The sequence below is a fragment of the Myotis daubentonii genome, chromosome 15 (assembly GCF_963259705.1).
Source record: "Myotis daubentonii chromosome 15, mMyoDau2.1, whole genome shotgun sequence".
Classification (NCBI taxonomy): domain Eukaryota; kingdom Metazoa; phylum Chordata; class Mammalia; order Chiroptera; family Vespertilionidae; genus Myotis; species Myotis daubentonii.
In genome coordinates, this window is record NC_081854.1 from 25859910 (window position 1) to 25880403 (window position 20494).

The 20494-nt window shown below is 49.1% G+C and overlaps 2 protein-coding genes across 3 annotated transcripts; one reads left to right on the forward strand and one right to left on the reverse strand.

The window, feature by feature from the left end:
* Positions 1–74: 74 nt before the first annotated feature.
* HCST (hematopoietic cell signal transducer) lies at positions 75–1722 on the reverse strand. Its single transcript, XM_059666759.1, has 4 exons — positions 1586–1722; positions 1174–1197; positions 427–558; positions 75–208 (listed from the first exon to the last, which is right to left on the reverse strand). Exons 1-4 carry the CDS (start codon positions 1626–1628, stop codon positions 168–170), a joined length of 240 nt encoding a protein of 79 aa, XP_059522742.1. The 5' UTR covers positions 1629–1722; the 3' UTR covers positions 75–167.
* A 2101-nt stretch (positions 1723–3823) lies between these two features.
* Positions 3824–14063, forward strand: NFKBID (NFKB inhibitor delta). Of its 2 annotated transcripts, XM_059666760.1 has the most exons (12): positions 3824–4165; positions 4674–4774; positions 4968–5028; positions 5461–5678; positions 5942–6132; positions 6213–6318; positions 6425–6571; positions 6675–6726; positions 6843–6991; positions 8764–8880; positions 9228–9392; positions 9984–10744. In XM_059666760.1, exons 4-12 carry the CDS (start codon positions 5673–5675, stop codon positions 10035–10037), a joined length of 987 nt encoding a protein of 328 aa, XP_059522743.1. In that variant the 5' UTR covers positions 3824–4165; positions 4674–4774; positions 4968–5028; positions 5461–5672; the 3' UTR covers positions 10038–10744. The 2 variants fall into 2 exon arrangements, with proteins under 2 accessions (XP_059522743.1, XP_059522744.1); XM_059666761.1 differs by lacking the exons at positions 3824–4165; positions 4674–4774; positions 4968–5028; positions 5461–5678; positions 9984–10744 and adding an exon at positions 13917–14063 and having other exon boundaries at positions 5993–6301.
* Positions 14064–20494: the final 6431 nt, after the last annotated feature.

Genomic DNA, 20494 nt, shown 5'->3' on the forward strand with positions numbered 1-20494 from the left:
CATAGACCCAGAAACAGCTAAATGGGAGGGAGGCTTTGGGGACACTGGTTCTTTGAGGAAGAATTAGAAGTAGAGGTATTTCAGTCGCTTTATTGAATAGGTTTCCTGTGCCACCACGCACAATCCAGGATGAGAGGGTCAGAAGTCAGAGGTCCCAGTTACAGGGGTCAGCCCCTGCCAGGCATGTTGATGTAGACCTTGCCATCTTCTGGGGGTGGGGAAAAGAAAGCATGAGGCCTGACCACCCACCACCCACCCACATCTCCACCTCCCCAGGGACCTCCTGCTTCAGGGGTTTCCTCAGGAGTTCCCCCAGCAGGGCCCCCAGGGTTTCCCCAGCAGCACCTCCAGGGCTTCCCCCAGGGGACCCCTCCATGGGGACCTCTTCCCTAGGGACACCACCCCCAGTCCAGGCCCTGCCTTCACCTTGGGTGGGCCTGCCACGTGGGCTGGCACACATAAACACCACCACCACGATCAGCAGAGACACCACAGCATCAGCAGCCACAAGGCCTGCCAGAAGTGGCAGAGGGAGGGGCCCACATCCGGAATAGGAACCTGGAGGGTGGAGGCCAAAACAAAAAGGTGGCTGCGGGGGATTCCAGGCTCTCAGGGCTGTGCTGTGGGCATATGGGCAGAAGTCCCTGATGGGTGACCAATTCCCTGGGGTTGCACTTGAGGGATGAAAAGGGAGATGGGCCCTGACTGGTTTGGCTCAGTGGATAGAGCGTCGGCCTGGGGACTGAAGGGTCCCAGGTTCGATTCTGGTCAAGGGCATGTACCTTGGTTTCGGGCACATCCCCAGTAGGGAGTGTGCAGGAGGCAGCTGAATTGATGTTTCTCTCTCATTGATGTTTCTAACTCTCTATTCCTCTCACTTTCTCTCTGTAAAAAATTAATAAAATATATTTTTAAAAAAAGAAAAGGGAGATGGAGATCCAGAGAGAGTCTTGGGTATTCAAGCATAGTGAGACATGTGCTGGGCTTTGGGCATAGTGGGCACTCCCGAGGAGAGGCTGGGGGTTGGCCAAGTCCCTGCGGCTTCAATTTGCTACAGTGAGATGGGGATCTGGAGAGCCACTGGGGGTATTCCAGGATCCTCAAGCTATACTTTAGGGATGGAAACAGTACCTGAAGTAGCATGGCAAAGAGGAAGGAGTTTTGATATCTCACCTGGAGTTACCTGAGCTGCAGCCACTGTGGGAAGAGAAAGAGCATAATCAGTGGGAAAGGTGGTTCCCAAAATAGGTGCAGGGAAAGGTGATGTGCTCAGACGTAAGCTCCACTCCAAAAGAGCAAATGAGAAAGAGCGGCCAAAAGGTAGGGGAGCTCCCAGAAAAGCAGAGACAGGAAATCAGCAGAGATCCAGCAGTGAGAAGGGGAGATTAATAGGTAGGCAGTCCAGACTTCAGTTTCCCTCCCCAAAGAACCAGGCCCAGAAGCCAAATGGATCTCCCGGAAAAGAAGGGGCACTGGGAGAAGGATCTGCCCCCAGCACCCCTCCCTTCAGACGCCACCCAAGCCACCCCTTTCACAAATATCTGCCTGCCACTCCCCCACCCCCACCCAGTAATGCTGGCTTCACCTGGGAGCAAAAGCAGGAGCAGGATGTTGCCTGGAGGGAGCATGGTGGGTTGGGGGCTGGAAGGGATTTGGTCCAGAGAGGTTCTGAGGAAGAGTGGGGGAGTAGAGAGGCTGCAAAAGCGGATGTCACCCTGCTGGTAGCAAGGCTAACTGCTTCCTGTGGGGGTGGAGGCGGGGCGGGGGGTGGGGAGGAGGAGGAAGAGGTGGTGGGTCCCTCTGACTGCCTTTGGGGACCAACTTGGGGAAGGGACAGAGACTAGGGAAGTTGCTATGATTGTCCAGGTGGGAGGTAACAGGTGGGCCAGGGTGTGGGTGGGCACTGGGGAGACTGGAAAGATTTGGGGGGTAGAACCAATAAAACTTGTTGATGGAGTAGATAAGGTTGAGTGTGTGTGAGAGAGAGAAAGAGATCCAGGATGACCAAAGCTTACGGCTTAAGCGACTAAAAAAAGATGGAGCATCCTTAGACAGGATGGCGGAGGGGAAGCAGTTATGGGGCAGGGGGAAGGGAAGTGCTAGAGGTTTGGGCACACTGAGTTGGAAATGCCTGATAGATCTTTCTGTGGAGTTGAGTGACCACAGCTGCCTCTACGAGTCCAGGGGCTAAATCTCATCTGGAGATGTAAATTTGGGGGTTGATGGCTTATGGATGGTATTTAAAGTCACCAGATTGGATGAGATTGCCAAGGAAGTGAGTACACATGGAGCCCCCACGCCCCCCATCTCCCCCATCCCTTCAAAAATGCTGAAGAGGAAGAAACAGCCAGGGAAACTGAGGAGCAGCAAATGAAGAACCACTAGGAGAGCATGAGAGCAGGGGAGACATGCGATTAACATTGTCCATCGGTGTGTGGACAATCTCGGAGCTGGGAACTGAGAGCAGCCCCTCCCTGGAGTGTCAGTCAGCTTAAGGGCGGGAATTCCTGCCTGCTTAGGTCACAGCTAGAACACAGCACCCAGCAAAGTGCTTCCCCTTCGGTAATACATTATTTTAAATGAATGTATGAGAACTGACCTCTGAAAAAGGAGGTGATGTGGGGGACAGGGAGAAATTTGAGTCTACCCTTATCACTCTTACCTGCAGACCTTTCCTCCCTGGAGGCCAGGAAGTCCGGACCCCCAGGCCTCTCCTCCCCCAGGACCCAGTCCGCTAGCCCCCACCCCGGCCCAGCCTAGGGGTCAGGTCTCCAGCACCCCCTGGGCAGAGACGAGAAGTCCAGGCCTCCAGGGCCCTCCTGCTTCAGGAGTCCAGAATCCCAGGCCCTTTTTGCTCAGACCAAGGTAGGGAGCCCCCGCTCTCTGGACCCCGTGGGGTCGGGGCTCAAGGTCAGCCCAGCCCCTTCAGGGCCTGTGTTTGCTGGAGCGAGACGCGGGGACTCCCGGGCTGGGGGCGGGGCCGCCCCGACGGGCGGGGCCAGACCCATTTAAACACTCGCGGCGAACAGGACCCAAGATCGGGGACCCGGCGGCACTGGCTGCGGGGTGACAGCGAGGCTGGCGCAGCGCCGAGGCCGGGGCCCTGGGGGCCCGCAGTCCGCCCAGCGGAACCCCAAAGGTAACAGAGGGTGGGCGTGCGGCCCGCTCCGCATGGAGCAGTGAGGGCTCGAAGCCCTGCGTCCTGAGACTGAGGGTGCCCAGAGTTTGGAGGGAAGACTGGGCTCGGATTCCGGGTTCAAGATAGAGGAGCGCTTGCGCTTCTGGACTGCGGGGTGGGGGGTGAGGGGCCTGGGGTCAGGACTGCGGGGTGGGGGGTGAGGGGGCCTGGGGTCAGGACTGCGGGGTGGGGGGTGAGGGGCCTGGGGTCAGGACTGAGGGGTGGGGGGCCTGGGGTTAGGACTGTGGGGTGGGGGGTGAGGGGCCTGGGGTCAGGACTGAGGGGTGGGGGGTGAGGGGCCTGGGGTCAGGACTGCGGGGTGGGGGGTGAGGGGCCTGGGGTCAGGACTGCGGGGTGGGGGGTGAGGGGCCTGGGGTCAGGACTGCGGGGTGGGCGGTGAGAGGGCGGCTGCCCGGACCCCGGGCCCTGGGGAGAGGGCTGGCGGCGGATTTCTTTCCCTGGAAATCCCTGGCGGCACTGAGCGCCGGGGGGCGTGTGGTTTAAATTCAGCCTCGGGTCTCGGTGGGCAAGGTCGGGCCGGCCGCAGGGTCTGTGCAGGAGAGGCCTCCGCCCCCCGCCTGGGACTCCCGAGTCGCCCTCCCCACCCTCCGTCCCAGCGCCGTGGCTGAACGGGAATTCCCCGTGCGTGGGGATTCCGCGAGCGCCAAGCTCGGCCGCCCGCCCCGCCTCCGAGCGGACACCTGGGCGCAGGCTGCGGGGAGGGGGAAGCGGAAGGTTCCCTTGCGTGTGCGCGTGGCGTCAGCGCGTCGCGGCGTCAGAGCGTCGCCGCCCCCCCCCCCGAGCTGCTTCCGGGTCTGGCCGCCCCCCCCCCCTTTAACCCTTCCTCCGCTGGAACTCGGGAGGGTGCGGGTGCGGGTGGAGTGCGAACGCGGACGCGGACCTCCTGGGTCGTGCCAACGAGGCGTCGGGAACGGGGGCTCCCGGGTCCTGGGAAGGGGCTGCCAGGCTCGCGGACTCGAGTCCGAGGTGGGGACGGGGTCTGCCCCCTGCATCTCCGATGAGGCCTAGGGGACTATGGCTGATGGTTACCCCGGGAGAGGGGCTGGGGATGCCTGGTTTCCCGAGGGGAGCATCAGGGCAGCTTCTTGGGAAGAGAGAGGTTGGGAGCCTGTGTCCAGGCTGTGCTGCCCGACCACCCCCGAGGCCTCAGGACTGGGAGGCCTGGAGGGGGGAATTTTTCACGGAAGTCGTGGGGGGATGCGCAGAGGGGCATCCTCCTCCCCCCGTCCCCAGTTTCCACGACGCTGGTGGAAAGTTGGCTCAGAGGGGAAAGTGCGGAGCGAAAGGAAGGAAACAGCGGAGGCGGGTGCCGCACCCGAAACCTTAGATGGGTCTTGGAGTTCTCAGGCGACATCAGTGTGCCAGTTTTTCCGTGCGGGACGGCGAGGAGGGTGCCCAAATCCCCGTCCCCAGCTTGTGTTCTGATGACCTCTCCCCTCTACACCCCTTCCCCCCCCCCCCCCCCCCCCCGCAGTGAGCCGTAATGAGCGCAGCCACTGCCCATCGCAGACGGTGAAAAAGCTCCTGGAAGAACAGAGGCGCCGCCAGCAACAGCCTGACGCCGGTGGGGCACCGGTGAGGCCCATGAAGCCGTGTCCACTACAGCTCGCAGGAGGCCCTGTGCTGTGAGCAGGGCTTGCTGGCTTGCTGGGCCCTCAGGGATGATGAGAGATGTAGTGCTGATTTAGACATCCTAGAGCTGGGGAATGGATGTTGAAGAATCTCCAGAGAAATTCAACCATGTTCCTTTTTCCTTATGTCTCTACAGGGACAGTTCCCACCTCCCCTGGCCCAGCCCCTGACCCCATCTGTGAACGAGGGTGAGGTTGGTAAGTCTGGAAACTCACCTGGTTCCTTTAGCTCCCAGCTCCAGCTTCCCTCTGGGACTCACATCCCCACTCTTAGAACTTTGGGGAACTTTAGGAGTCAGGCCCTGGCTGTTGCCAGGACCCAGTGGAAGTTTGATCTTCCAGAGATTCTCTGCAGCCCAGTAGTCTATGCATATGGTCCTTTGGTGCCCAGGGACCTCCCAGCCTTTCGTATTCTGGGAGTCTAGACCCTCAACCCCTCAGCATCCTAGGAGTCCAGGTCCCAGAAGTCCAACCTTCCAACCCCTTGGTGTCCCAGAATTCTAGATCCTAGAAGTACTAGCTTTCAGTACCTTGGGAGATTCCAGGCCCTCACACAGGTCCTCCAGCCTTGGCTGTGACTTTCCTAACTCTGGTAACCAGGCCCGCCCCTGCTCCTCCTCTCACATGCAGGCCATACTCACTTCCCAGCCCACCAGGAGGCTGTGGGTTCTGGACTTGGCAGCCTGGCCCCCACCACAGGCTTTCCAGACTGGAGCCCCAACACCCTTGCTGCCTACACAGACAGTGCCTACTCTTATCCTACTTCTGCTGCTGAAAGTTTCCTGACTTCTGACTTCTGCCCACTCTCGGACCCAGGGCAGCCATATCCATTTCTCCTGGGGATGGAGGTAAGATACAGAGTGGGAACAGAATGCTGAAGGGCCCCAAAGTTCCCAGTTGCCTTCATGCAGCATTCTGAGTTGTCTGGGGCTGGGTTAAGATCCCATTCCTCAGATAGGCAAAACTAAGGCCCAAAGGTCTAAGTTCACTTGGCACAGATGGGACACGCAGCCACTTTACCTGGTACTCTGAATATGTATGTGTGTGGTGGGATGGGTTGGGAAGAGGACTCCTCAGCTGACTGGCTCTCCTCACCACCTGCATCCTTCAGGACCCCCTGGATACCCAGCTTTATGTAGAACCTTCCCTGCCACAGGTGGGATCCTGGAAAGGTTCTGGACTCCCCTCAGGACCCCCACAGTTACCCTCTTTGGTCACTGGACCATCCCTCGACTCAGCCCGTGCTCAAATGCTGGCCTTGGGGCCGCAGCGGCTGCTGGCCCAAGACGAGGAAGGAGACACGTGAGTATAGGGGAATAGAGTCTGTGGGCTCATGGCCCGGCTGGCCATCTGTACTAACTACTGTTCCCACCTGTCCTCAGGCTCCTGCACCTGCTGGCAGCTCGGGGGCTGCGTTGGGCAGCATACGCTGCAGCTGAGGTGCTCCAAACATACAGACATCTGGACATTCGTGAGCATAAGGGCAAGGTGAAGGCCAGGGGCTTGGATTACTGAATCTGAGGGCAGAGGGTCTGGGGGCCTGGATTCCTGCGAGGGGGCTGGGGCTCAGTCTGACTTCTCCTTTCACCTGCAGACTCCTCTCCTGGTGGCTGCTGCTGCCAACCAGCCTCTGATTGTGGAGGATCTATTGAACCTGGGAGCTGAGCCTAATGCTACTGACCATCAGGGACGTTCTGTCTTGCATGTGGCTGCTACCTATGGCCTCCCAGGAGTCCTCTCGGTATGGCTGTGGTAGATGGGGTCATTGATTGCCCAGATTCTGGCTTCTAGGACTGGGAGGCCTGGGGAGACCCTAATCTAGCTCTTCTTTCTCTTCCTCCCAGGCTGTGATTAACTCAGGGGTTCGGGTTGACTTGGAAGCCAGGGACTTTGAGGGTAAGTTGGGTTGTGGGCAGGGCGGATGTGGCAGGTGGGGTTGGGCAGGTGCAGAAGGTGGGGCTGGGCAGGGTGGGTGCTCCAGGTGCAGAGCCCTCACTATCTTCATTCTGCAGGACTCACCCCCCTCCATACCGCCATCCTGGCTCTCAATGTTGCTATGGTCTCACCCGACCCCTGTTCCCGGGTGCTGAGTATTCAGGCCCGAGACCGGCTGTCTTGCGTCCAAATGTTGCTGCATATGGGTGCTGATCACACCAGCCAGGTGAGCTGGGCTACGGGAAGCCAGTCCCTAGGAGGACTTGTGGGATGGGGCACCTGGCTGCCCACGGGCTCCAAACAAACACTGATGTTACCTCTTCCCAGCTGCGTGTCCGGGAGCACATTACTTCACTTCTTTGTGCCCCAGTTGTCAACTGGAAATAATATTGTTGACCTGAGCTTATATTTATCAAGCACTGAGTTTCATAGAGTATTGAATTCTCACAAACACCGTTTGATGCATGTGCTATTATTTCTCTGTTTTACTGATAAGGAGATTGAAGCACAAGATGTCAAAAATCTTATAGCTTGTGAGTGTCAGAGAGGAGATTAGACCCAGGAAGTCTGATCCCAGAATTGAGCTCTTTATTATATATTTACGAGCTAGCTGAGAGAATTAAACATCCACATATCGCTTTTGGGTTTTTTTGTTAAATTTTAACACAGATAAAGTACAGAAAATAGTATAATGAACTCCATGTACCAAGCAAACATCAATAACAAGCAACTCATAGCCAGTCCTGCCCCATCTATTCCTCCACTTAGCTTTATTACTTTTAAGCAAATCCAAGCATATAAGTTTATCCATAAATATTTGTGTGTCTTTAAAATAACCCTTAACCTTAATATCATTATTCCACCTTAAAAAAAATGAACAAGCCCTAGCCAGCTTGGCTCAGTGGATGGAGCATCGGCCTATGGACTGAAGGGTCAAGAGTTTGATTCCAGTCAAGGGCAAATGCATTGGTTGTGGGCTTGATCCCCAGTAGGGGGCGTGCAGGAGGCAGCTAATCAATGATTCTCATCATTGATGTTTCTATCTCTCCCTCTCCCTTCCTCTCTGAAATCAATAAAAATATTTAAAAAAAATAACGAATAATTTCATAATGTCAAATATTCTAGCTTTATTCAAATTTTGTTTGGCTCCAAAGTGACATACATTTATTTTTTTTCTTTAAAGAACCCCCCACAGATCCAAATAAAGCTCACATATTGCAATATGTTTGTTTGAATATTTTTAAAATTGATTTTAGAGAGAGGAAGGAAGATAGAGAGAAACATCGATTGGTTGCCTCCCACTGGGAATTGAACTGGTGACCATTTGGTGCACAGGATGATGCTCAACCAACTGAGTCACACCAGCCAGGGAGCAATGATATATCTTTTAAGTCACTTAATATAGAGCTTCCCCCTCCATCTCTGTTTTCATAATTTATTTGGTGAGCCAACTAGGTTGTTTTGCCCTGTATAAACACCTAACATTTTTAATGTTTATTATCATTATAAACTCTTTAAAGGCACATATTAAAGTTTGATTGTGGAAAATGGCTTGCTTTACTCCAAAATGTGAGAACAGCTTAATATGGAAATGGATACAGGCTTAGGTTAGTCCACTAAGTAATGTTGCTCAACTCCCATCCTTGTAATAGATAAAGTACCACCCATATAGGATGTAGGTACAATTTACTATGCTTAATAGAATGTGGGGTGGCCAAGGCAGCTGCTAGCCCAGAGAACACCTTGGAGGATTAGAAAGAAGCGTTTTTCTTAGACACTTGGGCTGGAAAATTATCTTAATAAATGTAAAGTTCTGTGATTTGTGTGACGGGAATGGCACTCCCTTAAACTTTTGTATAGTGCAAAGTCCATACAACTGTATAAGGCACCCCACGGTACTTACAAAGGAGAGGCAGGGTCTCTACAGGCTATTGGGCTCTGTGACAGGAGGCCTGAGTGTGAGGACTGGCCTGACCTCTGCTGTACCCCTCCCCACAGGAGATCAAGAGCAACAAGACTGTTCTGCATTTGGCTGTGCAGGCCGCCAACACCGTCCTAGTTCAGCTGCTGCTGGAGCTGCCACAGGGAGACCTGAGGGCCTTTGTCAACATGAAGGTAGGGTCCTAGGCTGGAATGTGGAGATTATGAGAGATTCGGCAGAGAGGGCAGTGGGATGTTGGGGGTCCTATGGGCTGTGACCGTAGAGGGGACATTGTACGGGACCTGGATGGGGACTATACAGGTTGTGACTGTAGACTGAGATGATGCATAGTACATAGATAGGAGTGCGTGTAATGTGGTTGTGGAGGGAGGTTCTGGAATGTGAAAGGGGTGTATGGGATGTCTCTGTGAAGTGAGAAATCTGTGCTGTGCTGTGGATGTGGCAGAATATGAAGTGTGGTGCTGAGGGATCAGGTTGGCTGAGTCTGAATCCTTATCAGTCCTCCCCTCATTGTCCCCAGGCCCATGGGAACACAGCCCTCCACATGGCAGCTGCCCTGCCCCCTGGGCCACACCAGGAAGCCATAGTGCGTCACCTGCTGGCAGCTGGGGCAGATCCAGCATTGCGAAACCTGGAGAATGAGCAGCCCATCCACTTGTTGCGGCCTGGGCCGGGCCCTGAAGGGGTGAGCATTGAGTGACCTCTGACCTAACTGGGTGAACCCCTGACCCTACACATTCCTGACCTTAGAGGTAATCTCAGAAGGTGACCTTAACAAACCCTGACTTCAAAATGTGACCTCTTACCCCAGGTTTTGATTCCTTACCTTGTAATGGTGACTCCTCTTGACCTCTACTTAAACCCTGACCTCAACATATGACCTCTACTTCCAACCCTGAATCCTGACCTCAGGGAACGACCTTTGATCCTCAAGTATGGCCTCCAATCCCTTGCCCATAACCCTGAGTCCTGATCTCAAAATGCGGCTCCTGACCCCCAAATGGGACCTCTGGCCCCATGTCTCTACCCTTCAACTCCCAGCCCTCAATGCAAACCCAAGGGAGGGAACTCCCAACCAGCAACAGCTTCCCTTCATCCCCAGTTCTGGCTCAGCCTTTTCACCCTCAATTCCAAATCTTGATTCTGAACCTCTGATCTTCAAACCCAACTGACTCCACTCAACTTTTCTTCTTTAACCTCCAACTTCACCAGCTCCGCCTCCCCCACCTCTCCTTGCAGCCTCCAAGACATCTCTCCTGCCTTGTCTTGTTCACAGCTCCGGCAGCTATTGAAGAGGAGCCGCGTGGCACCCCCAGGCCTGTCCTCTTAGGACTCAAAACCCAGAACCTGGACTGATTTTCCAGTCCCCACCGTCCTGTGGGACAGCCAGCGTATGCTAATGTTGCAAATCCATGATAATGTATGTGGAATGTCCTGCCCTTGGGGTCTTACATTAAAACCTCAAAGTGGCTGCTGTGGTGGGGGTAAACAGTCCCCAATATTTGGGGTGATGTACTATCCCTCTCCCACCCACAAGGAGCCCCCTAGATGATTTCTGTGAAATCGAGGCCTCTTGATTGTTTCTGTGAAACACCCTGAGCCCCTACCCCTATCCTCACTTAGCTCTTCACACCTGGAACCTGAGATGCAATTCCCCTACATGATACTTGGGGCATCCCAAAACAGCTCCCAGTATCACCCCAATAGAGTTCTTAAGATGAACCCCCAACCTCTTCAGGTCTTTAACCCTAGGTCCTACTGCTTTCTAATTCAGAACTCACCCAAGCCCCTATCTCGGACCTTTACATTTCCAGTGAATGTCTTTATGAAACTCCCTATTAAACTCAATTTGGGCCCGGCTAGTATGGCTCAGTGATTGAGCTTTGACCTGTGAACCAAGAGGTCACCAGTTTGATTCCTGGTCAGGTTTCCCAGTAGAGGGCCTATAGGAGGCAGCCAATCAATGATGTTTCTCATTGATGTTTCTATCTCTCTGTCTCCCTCTCTAAAAATCAATAAAAACAGATTTAAACTCAATTTGGACTAGAATTGTTGTCATCTAATCTCTGGAGGCATTGGTGTTGGGGAGTGGCTGTGGTGCCTGGCTGAGAAGTAGTGTTTGGGTGGATGTGCCTGGGTGGCGGCATGTAGCAGATACCGTCGGTGGTAAGTCCGTATCTCGTCTCCCTCCCCCTATCAATACATGGTGGTTTGAGTACCAGTGCCAGCACATGAAGCTTTATCTGGGCATTCTCCGACCTCTGGTGCCTGCTATGTCCCAGATATGAACATGGCAAGCCTTCAGTGCCAGGGAGTGCATGCAACTTCCCACTCTAATGGCCCTCAACCAGTGACGGTATATAAATACTCCAGGTCCCTCACCTCGCTGTTGGGATAACTCAAGTGTGTGTTGTACCTGGCTCTCAAAGTTCCCCAACAGAATAATAAGCCCCAGGTCCCTACAGAGGTTCTGGCTTAATAACTTACTGTTTCTTGGCTATTTCCCCTTTTCTGTGTTACTCCTGCCTCCCCTACCAATGTTTGCCTTTTCCAAATAATCTCAAATCTTTGCCTCAGCATCTGCTTCTGGAGAAACCCACACTAAGAAAAGATCCACAATGTCCTCATACACCTGTTCCACAGCCTCTGCTCTGGCCTCCATCCTAATCTCATCACTCAAAGGGTCCCACCCCAGAAAGCCTTAAAAAAATTTTTTTAAAAAATATATTTTTAGCCCTAGCCAGTTTGGCTCAGTAGCTAGAGCGTTGGCCTGCAGACCAAAGGGTCCCAGGTTTGGTTATGGTCAAGGGCATGTACCTCAGTTGTAGGCTCCTCCCCAGCCCAGCCCCTGGTTGGGGCTCGTGCAGGAAGCAACCAATCCATATGTTCCTGAACACATCGATATTTCCCTCTGTCTTTCTCTGTCTTTCTCTCTGTCTTTCTCTCTGTATTCTCTCTCTTCCACTCTCTCTAAAAATGGAAAAATATCCTCAAGTGAGGATTAATATATATATATTGATTTCAGAGAGGAAGGGAGAGGGAGAGATGGATAGAAACATAATGAGAGAGAAACATTGGTCAGCTGGCTCCTGCACACTCCACACTGGGGATCAAGCCTACAGCTGGGCATATGCCCTCACCGGAATAGATCCGTGACCTCCTGGTTCATAGGTCGATGCTCAACCACTGAGCCACGCCAGCTGGGCTTTGTTTTCCATTTTAATTCTGCTCTGATTTTTATTTTTTTCTTCCGTCTACTGGCTTTGAGCTTTGGTTGTTCTTATTTTTTTCTAGTTATTTAAGGTGAAATGTCAGGTTGTTTTTAAAAGATTTTTGTTGTTAATTTAAGTAAACCTGTAAACTTTCCTCTTATTACTGCTTTTGCTGCATCTCAAAGACTTTGATATGTTGTAATGTCTTTCTTATTTGTCTCTATGTATCTTTTGATCTCTTATTTCTTCTCAATGATGAGAGAGATTCATTGATCAGCTGCCTCCTGCACCCCCTCACAGGGGATCAAACCTGTAACCTGGGCATGTGCCCTGACTGGGAATCAAACCCATGCTCAACCACTGAGCTATGCTGGCTGGGCTGATATTTCTTTATTGATTTTATGTTTGAATGACGCATTCATTGCTGTCAATGGCGTATTTAGCTTCCCTACTATAATTGTATTTTTGTCAGTTTCTTTAAGTTCTGTTAGTAATTGCTTTATATATTTTGATGCTCTTGGGTTAAGTGCATATATATTAACTAGGGGCCCGGTGCACGAAATTCGTGCACTGGGTGTGTGTGGGGGGGAGTGTCCCTCAGCCCAGCCTGCCCCCTCTCACATACTGGGAGCCCTCAGGCATTGACCCCCATCACCCTCCAATCGCAGGATCGGCCCCTCGCCCAGGCCTGACGCCTCTGGCCTAAGCGTCCGGCCCGGGCAGCGGGGACCTGCAGTGGCAGCGGCCCCATGATCGTGGGCTTTGCTTTAGGCCCAGGCAAGGGACCCCTAGCTCCCGGGACTGCCAGCTTCGACCGTGCCCAGCTCCCATCGCTGGCTCCACCCCTACTTCCTGCTATCACTGGCCAGGGCAGCAAAGGCACCTGATTCTCCGATCATGGCTGGGGGGCAGCTCTTAGCTCCCCCCTGGGTTTCCGATCACTGTCAGTGGCAGGGGGCTTCTTCCTGCTTTCCCTTTCGCCTCCCTGAATTGTGCCTACATATGCAAATTAACCGCCATCTTGTTGTCAGTTAACTGCCAATCTTAGTTGGCAGTTAACTGCCAATCTTAGTTGGCAGTTAACTGCCAATCTTAGTTGGCAGTTAATTTGCATATAGCCCTGATTAGCCAATGAAAAGGGTAGCTCGTACGCCAATTACCATTTTTCTCTTTTATTAGTGTTGATAAGTGTTATGTCTTCTTGATATATTGTCCCCTTTATTATTATAAAATGTCCATCTTTGTCTCTTGTTACCTTTTTTATCTTGAGATCTATTTTGTCTGATATAAGTATGGCTACATCTGCTTTTCTCTGGATGCCATTTGCTTGGAGAATCATTTTCAAACCTTCACTTTGAGTCTGTGTTAGACTTTGTAGCTGAGATGGGTCTCCTGAAGGCAGCATATAGTTGGATTTTTTTGTGTTTTTTTAAAATCCAATCTGCTACTCTGTACCTTTTAATGGTGAGTTCAGCCCATATAAATTTAGGGTGATTATTAATATAAGAGGATTTCCTGTAGCCATTTTGTCTTTTTTTTTTCCTGGTAGCTCAGTGTCTCCATTGTTTCTTTTCCTTTCTGTTTCTGTCTATAATTTTAGTTTGGTAATGTATGATTTTTTTCTCCTCTGTTTCCTCTTTTAATTTCTTTAATGTTATGTGTCTTAGTTCTAGATTTTATTTTTGTGGTTACCATTTGGTTTATTAAAAAACGTTTCATATGTACAATAGTTATTTTTATTCTGATTGCACCTGTACAAGTTCAGTGTCCCCCCCCCTTTTATGTTTTTATTACCATAAATTATCCCTTCTTATGCTGTGCATTTATTTCCAAATTGCAGTAGTAATTGTCCTCTCTTTATTTTAATACTTTTACCTCTTTTAACCTTTATGTTATATGTCAGTGCTTAATACCCTATTATGAACAAGAGTTGCAATTTCCTGCTTCTGTCTGTTAGTCATGTTACAATTTTGTGTCCTTCTGTCTTTTTATTTCAGGTAAAAGAGCACCTTTCAGCATTACTTGTAATGCAGGTAAATTCCCTCAGCTTCTATTTGTCTAGGAAAGTCTTTATTTCTCCTTCAGATCTAAAAGATAAATTTGCTAGCTATCTTTTTCTTGGCTGGTGATTTCTCTTTCAATATTTTGAATATTTGATTCCACTCTCTCCTAGCTTGTAGAGTTTCTGCTGAAAAATTTGATGATAATCTAATGGGGTTTCCTTTATAGGTGTCCATCTTTTTTTCTCTGGCTGCCTTGAGAATTCTTTCTTTGTCATTAATTTTTGACAGCTTTACTATAATGTGCCTTGCAGAAGGCCTTTTTTTAAAAAAATATATTTTATTGATTTTTCACAGAGAGGAAGGGAGAGGGATAGAGAGTTAGAAACATTGATGAGAGAGAAACATCAATCAGCTGCCTCCTGCCTGCAACCAAGGTACATGCCCTTGACCGGAATCGAACCTGGGACCTTTCAGTCCGCAGGCTGACACTCTATCCACTGAGCCAAACCGGTTCTGGCAGAAGGCCTTTTTATATTGTGATAATTAGGTGTTCTGTTAGCTTCTTTGTCTTGAGGTTCAGTTCTTTCCATAGTTTTGGTGAGTTTTATCAATTATTTGTTTGAATAGGCACTCTGTTCCTTTCTCCTTCTCTTCTCCATCTGTTATACTTATTATTTTTAAATGTTTATTTCTAAATTACAGTTTACACTTAATATTATTTTGTTTTAGTTTCAGGTGTATAGCATAGTGGTTAGACAATCATATACTTTACAAAGAAAAGTATATTTCTAGTACCCACGCAGCACCATGCAGTTATTACAATATTATTGACTATTTTCCCTACACTGTATTTTACATCCCCATGACTATTTTGTAACTACCAATTTGTACTTCATAATTCCTTCCCTTTTTTTTACTCAGTCCCCAATGCCCCTCACCTCTGGCAGCTATCAGTCTGTTCTCTGTGTCTATGAATCTGTTTCTGTTTTGTTTATTCACTTATTTTGTTCACGAGTAGGTGAATTCATGTGTTATTTGTCTTGCTCTGACTGACTTATTTCACTTAGACAATAACCCCTAGGTCCATCCATGCTGTTCCAGATTTCATCCTTTTTTATGGTCAAGTAATATTCTATTGTAAAAATGAACTACAGTCCTAGCCAGTGGATAGAGCATCGGTCTGCAGACTGAAGTGTCCCAGCTTCGATTCTGCTCAAGGACACATGCCTGGTTTGTGGGCTCCATCCCCAGTGAGTGTGTGTGTGTGTGGGGGGGAGGGGGGGGCGTGTACAGGAGGCAGTAGAACAATGATTCTCATCATCTCTCTCCCTCTTCCTTCCCTCTGAAATCAATAAAAATATTTTTAAATAAGATGAACTACAACATTTTTATCCACTTATCTATTGATGGGCACTTGGGTTGCCTCAATATCTTGGCTATTGTACAATGAATATAGGGGTACATATAGTCTCTCAAATTTGTGTTTTGTGTTTCTTCAGGTATATACCCCAAAGTGGGAATATTGAGTCATAAGTAGTTCTGTTTTTAAATTTTTGAGGACCAACCATACTGTTTTCCATAGTGACTGCACAAATCCGCATTTCCACCAACAGTGCACATCCTTGCAAAGAACAAACTTGTTTGTTCATTTATTGATGACTAGGGACCCAGTGCACAAATTCGTGCACCTTGAAAGGAACTGTAGGCCCCAAGGCTACGGTGGGCACAGGGGTGGGTCTCGGCCCATCTTCTGCACCCCCACCCGGCCCCTCCAGCTGTGGCCCCTGGTCCCCTGTCTGCTGGAAGCCCTGTGCCTGCCACCGCCACTCCCACGTGTTGATGGCACCGGCCCCATTCGCACTGCTGATGGTGCGAAGCAATTGGGGTCCGGCGCCATCAGCAACTGCTGCCCTGATTGCCCCTCAGGAGCAGGGGGAGATGGAAAAGCCCTCAGAGGCAATTGGGGCTGGAAGCCGCTGCTTGCACCCACTGACAGCGCCAAGCAATTGGGACCGGTGCTGAGCGCCGGCAGCAGGTGTGAGTGGCAGCTCTGGAGCCAGCTATGGGTGTGAGCGGGGCCAGCACTGGCAGTGGGTGCCAGCGGCAGCTGCTGGCCCCAATCAACCCTCAGGAGCAGGGGGAGGTGGAGAAACCCTTGAAGGACGATAGGGGCTGGCAGCTGCTGCTTGTACCCACTGACAGTGCCGAGCAATCGGGGCCGGCACCAGGCACCGGCAGCGGATGTGAGCAGGGCTGGCGCCAGCAGCAGGTGGAAGCGCCTGGTGGAACCCTGGCGTGTGGGAACAGCGAATTTTCAGTAACCACCAGAGGCTTGCCCCAATGACAGTGGCCGGCGCCCTACCTTGGTCTGGCGCCCCCACTCACCTGCTCCACCATCCCGCCAGGGCTGATGCCTGCCATGTTCCTCACGCGCCCCCTGGTGGTCAGTGCACATCATAGCAACTGGTTTGGTTGTTCCGCTGTTTGGTCTATTTGCATATTAGGGTTTTATATATATACTAGTGGCCCGTTGCATGAGGATTTGCGCAATAGGCCTTCCTTCCCCTGGCTGCCAGCACTGGTTTTCCTCCGGCACCTGGGACCCAGGCCTTTGGTCCGGTCGCAGCAGTGAGGCGTGGCTTCTCTGCTCTGGCTGCTCCCAGCCCCTCCTTTTTTTTTCCAGCTCCTTGAGCGGAGCCCAGGGTGGGCTGGAGGCCTGGGTCACCCCCGGCAACCCAGGCCCCCAGCCACTTCTTGAGCAGAGTCCAGGGCCCTGGAAGCTTGGCTTCCTCCATTGCCGGGAGCAACCCAAGCCTCCTGCTCACTCCAGCTTTGTGGCCACCACCATCTTCAGTCTTCCCTCCATGCCTGTGTATGCAAATTAACCACCATCTTTGTTGGGTTAATTTGCATAGTCGCTCTGATGGGCTGGTGGGCATAGTGGAGTGACACCAATTTGCATGTTTCTCTTTTATTAGTGTAGATATAGATAGCCATTTTGACAGGTATGAGGTTGTATCTCATTGTGGTTTAGTTTATATTTCTCTGCTGTGTAGTGACATTGAGCATCTTTTCATATGTCTATTGGCTGTCTTCTTATCCTCTTTGGAAAAGTGTCTATTCAGGTCTCTGTTCATTTTTTAATTGAATGTTTTTATTTTTTTTGGTGTTGAGTTGTATCAGTTCTTTATAGATTTTGGATATTAATCCCTTACCAGATGTATTATTGGTGAATATGTTCTCCCATTCAGTAGGTTGTCTTTTCATTTTGTTGATGGCTTCCTTTACTGTGCAAATTTTTCTTAGTTTGATGTAGTCCCATTTTTTTAATATTTTTTTGGTTTGTTTCCTTTACCAGAGATGATATTGCTGAAAAAATATTTCTAAAAGAAATGTCAAAAAGTTTATTGCTTATGTTTTCTTCTAGGAGTTTTATGTTTTTGAGTCTTACATTTAAGTCTTTTTTGTTTGTTTGTTTTTTACATTTAAGTCTTTAGTCTATTTTGAGTTTATTCTTGTTTATGGTGTAAGAAGGTAATCTAGTTTGATTTTTTTTGCATGTATCTGTCCCATTTTCCCAATACCATTTATTCAAGAGACTGTCTTTGGCATTATACTAGAGGCCAGGTGCATGAAATTTGTGCACTGGTGGGGGGGTGTCCCTCAGCCCAGCCTGCACCCTCTCCAATCTGAGACCCCTCGGGGGATGTTCCACAGGAATCAGGCCTAAACCAGCAGTCAAACATCCCTCTCACAATCCAGGACTGCTGGCTCCCAACCGCTCGCCTGCCTGACTGCCTGATTGCCCCTAATTGCTTCTGCCTGCCAGCCTGATCAACCCCTAACCACTCCCCTGACAGCCTGATTGACACCTAACTGCTCTCCTGCAGGCCTGGTCCCCCCCAACTGCTCTCCCTCCCTGCAGGCCCGGTCCCCCCCAGTTGATCTCCCCTGCTGGCCTGGTTGCCCCCACCTGCCCTCCCCTGCAGGCGTGATCCCCCCCAACTGCCCTCCCCTGCAGGCGAGGCCCCCCCATCCCCGCAACTGCCCTCCCCTGTTGGCCGTCTTGTGGTGGCCATCTTTTGACCACATGGGGATGGCCATCTTGTGTGAGGGTGTGATGGTCAATTTGCATATCACCTCTTTATTATATAGGATATTCTTGCCTCCTTTGTCAAATATTAATTGACTACATAGGCAAGGGTTTGTTTCTGGGTTCTCTATTCTGTTCCATTGATCTGTATTTCTGTTTTTATGCCAGTGCCATGCTGTTTTGACTACTATAGAATTGTAGTATATATTGATATCAGGTAGCATGATACCTACAAATGTGTTTTATTTTTCAAGATTGAGTGGCTATCATGATCTTTTGTGGTCCATATACATTTTTGGGCTATTTGTTTTAGTTCTGTGAAATACACCATTGGCATTTTGATATGAATTGCCTTAAATCTATAGATTGCTTTGGGTAGTATGAACATTTTAATGAGCATGGTATATGCTTCCATTTATTTGTATCTTCTTCTTTTAGTATCTTACAATTTTCTGAGTATATATTTTTTACCTCCTTGTGAAGGCATCCAATTCAGGCCATTTATTTGTTGGGACTTTTGTTGGTTTTTAGCACTACTTCAATTTCGTTAGTTGTAATCAATCTGATCAGTCTGTTTCTTCTTGATTCACTTTTGAAAGATTGTATGTCTCTAGGAATTTATCTATTTCTTCAGATTGTCCTATTTGTAGGCATGTAACTGTTCATAATATTTTCTTATATTTTTTTGTATTTCTGTGGTGTCAATTGTTACTTCTCCTCTTTCATTTCTGATTTTATTTATTTGGCTCATTTCTCTTTTTTAATTGATGTATCTGGTTAATAGTTTATCTTTTCAAAGAATCAGCTCTTGATTTCATTGATCTTGTTGGCTTTTTTAAGACTCCATTTCATTTATTTCTACTCTGAACTTTATTATTTCCTTCTTTCTGCTCACTTTGGGCTTGTCTGTTATTCTTTTTCTAGGTACTTTAGGTGTAAGTTTAGATTGTTTACTTGAGATTTTTCTTGTTTCCTAAGGTAGGCCTTTAGTGCTATGAATTTCCCTATTAAGACTGATTTCACCGTGTCCCATAGATTTTGGGTTGCTGTGTTCTCATTTTCATTTGTCTCAAAGTATCTTTTGATTTCTTCTTTGATCTCATTGTTAGTCCATTCATTGTTTAGTACATAACATTTAGCCTCATTGTTAATCTATTCATTGTTTAGTAACATGCTATTTAGCCTTCATGTGTTTGTGTATTTTTCAATGTTTTTTTCTCTTATAATTGATTTCTAGTTATGAACCATTGTTTTCAGAGAAGATGCTTGATATAATTTCAATCCTCTTAAATTTATTCAGACTTGTTTGGTGTTCTAATATGTGATCTATCCTAGCACATATTCCATGCCCACTTGAAAAAAATGTATATTCTGTTACTTTAGTGTGACATGCTCTGAAATATTAAATCCATTTGTTCTAGTGTGCCATTTAAGGCTGCTATTTCCTGTTGATTTTTTTGGTCTGGTAGATTTATCCATTGATGCCAATGGCGTGTTAAAATCCCCTACCATGACTGTATTACTGTCAATCTCTCTCTTTATGTCCCTCAAGATTTGCTTTACATATTCAGGTGCCCCTATGTTAAGTGCATAAATGTTTACAAGGTTTATATCCCCTTGTTGGATTGACCCTGTATCATGTAATGTTCCTCTTTGTCTATTATTATAACCTTTGTTTTAAAGTCTATTTGTCTAATATAAATATTGCACTACCAGCTTCTTTCATTTCCATTTGTATGAAATATCTTTTTCCATCACATTACTTTCAGTCTGTGTGTATTTTTCATTTTGAAGTGGGTCTCTTGTAGACAGCATGTATATGGATCTTGTTTTCTTATATACTCAGCTACTCTATGTCTTTTTAAATATATATATATTTTTATTGATTTCAGAGAGGAAGGGAGAAGGAGAGAGAGATAGAAACATCAATGATGAGAATCATTGGTTGGCTGCCTCCTGCACGCCCCCCACTAAGGATCAAGCCCACAACCCGGGCATGTGCACTTGACCAGAATCAAACCCAGGATCCTTCAGTCCGCAGGCCGACTCTCTATCCACTGAGCCAAACCAGCTAGGCTGATGCTCTAGTCAATGAGCCAAACCCTATGTCTTTTGACTGAAGCATTTAATCCATTTATATTTAAAGGGATTATTGATAGGTATGTATTTATTGCAATTTTATTTTATAACTATGTTCCCTCCTCTTCCTCCTTCTCCTCCTCTCCTTTTTCATCTAGATGTCCCTTTAACATTCTTCTAATGCTGGTTTGGTCTCTGCCCCTTCAGTTTTCCCAGTGAGGTTTGTACCCCAACCCTTCCCTGCTATTACATCCGCTGGGGCTGCAGCCAGTGCCAGACTGTCTGCAGCTGTCTCTGTCCTTCCTTTGTCCTGTCTCCCCTGCTTACTCCTGTCCTTCTGTTGTCCTGTCTCTCCTGTTCACTCCCATATGCCTGCCTTCAGATGTCTCAATGCATGGAA

Coding starts and splice junctions, on each gene's coding strand:
- HCST (XM_059666759.1), bottom strand. CDS start 1,628: ATGCTCCCTCCAGGCAACATCCTGCTCCTGCTTTTGCTCCCAG. Junction 1,198..1,585: donor GCTCCTGCTTTTGCTCCCAG/GTGAAGCCAGCA, acceptor CTCTTCCCACAG/TGGCTGCAGCTCAGGTAACT. Junction 559..1,173: donor TGCAGCTCAGGTAACTCCAG/GTGAGATATCAA, acceptor TCCACCCTCCAG/GTTCCTATTCCGGATGTGGG.
- NFKBID (XM_059666760.1), top strand. Junction 6,133..6,212: donor CAAGACGAGGAAGGAGACAC/GTGAGTATAGGG, acceptor ACCTGTCCTCAG/GCTCCTGCACCTGCTGGCAG. Junction 6,992..8,763: donor GTGCTGATCACACCAGCCAG/GTGAGCTGGGCT, acceptor CCCTCCCCACAG/GAGATCAAGAGCAACAAGAC.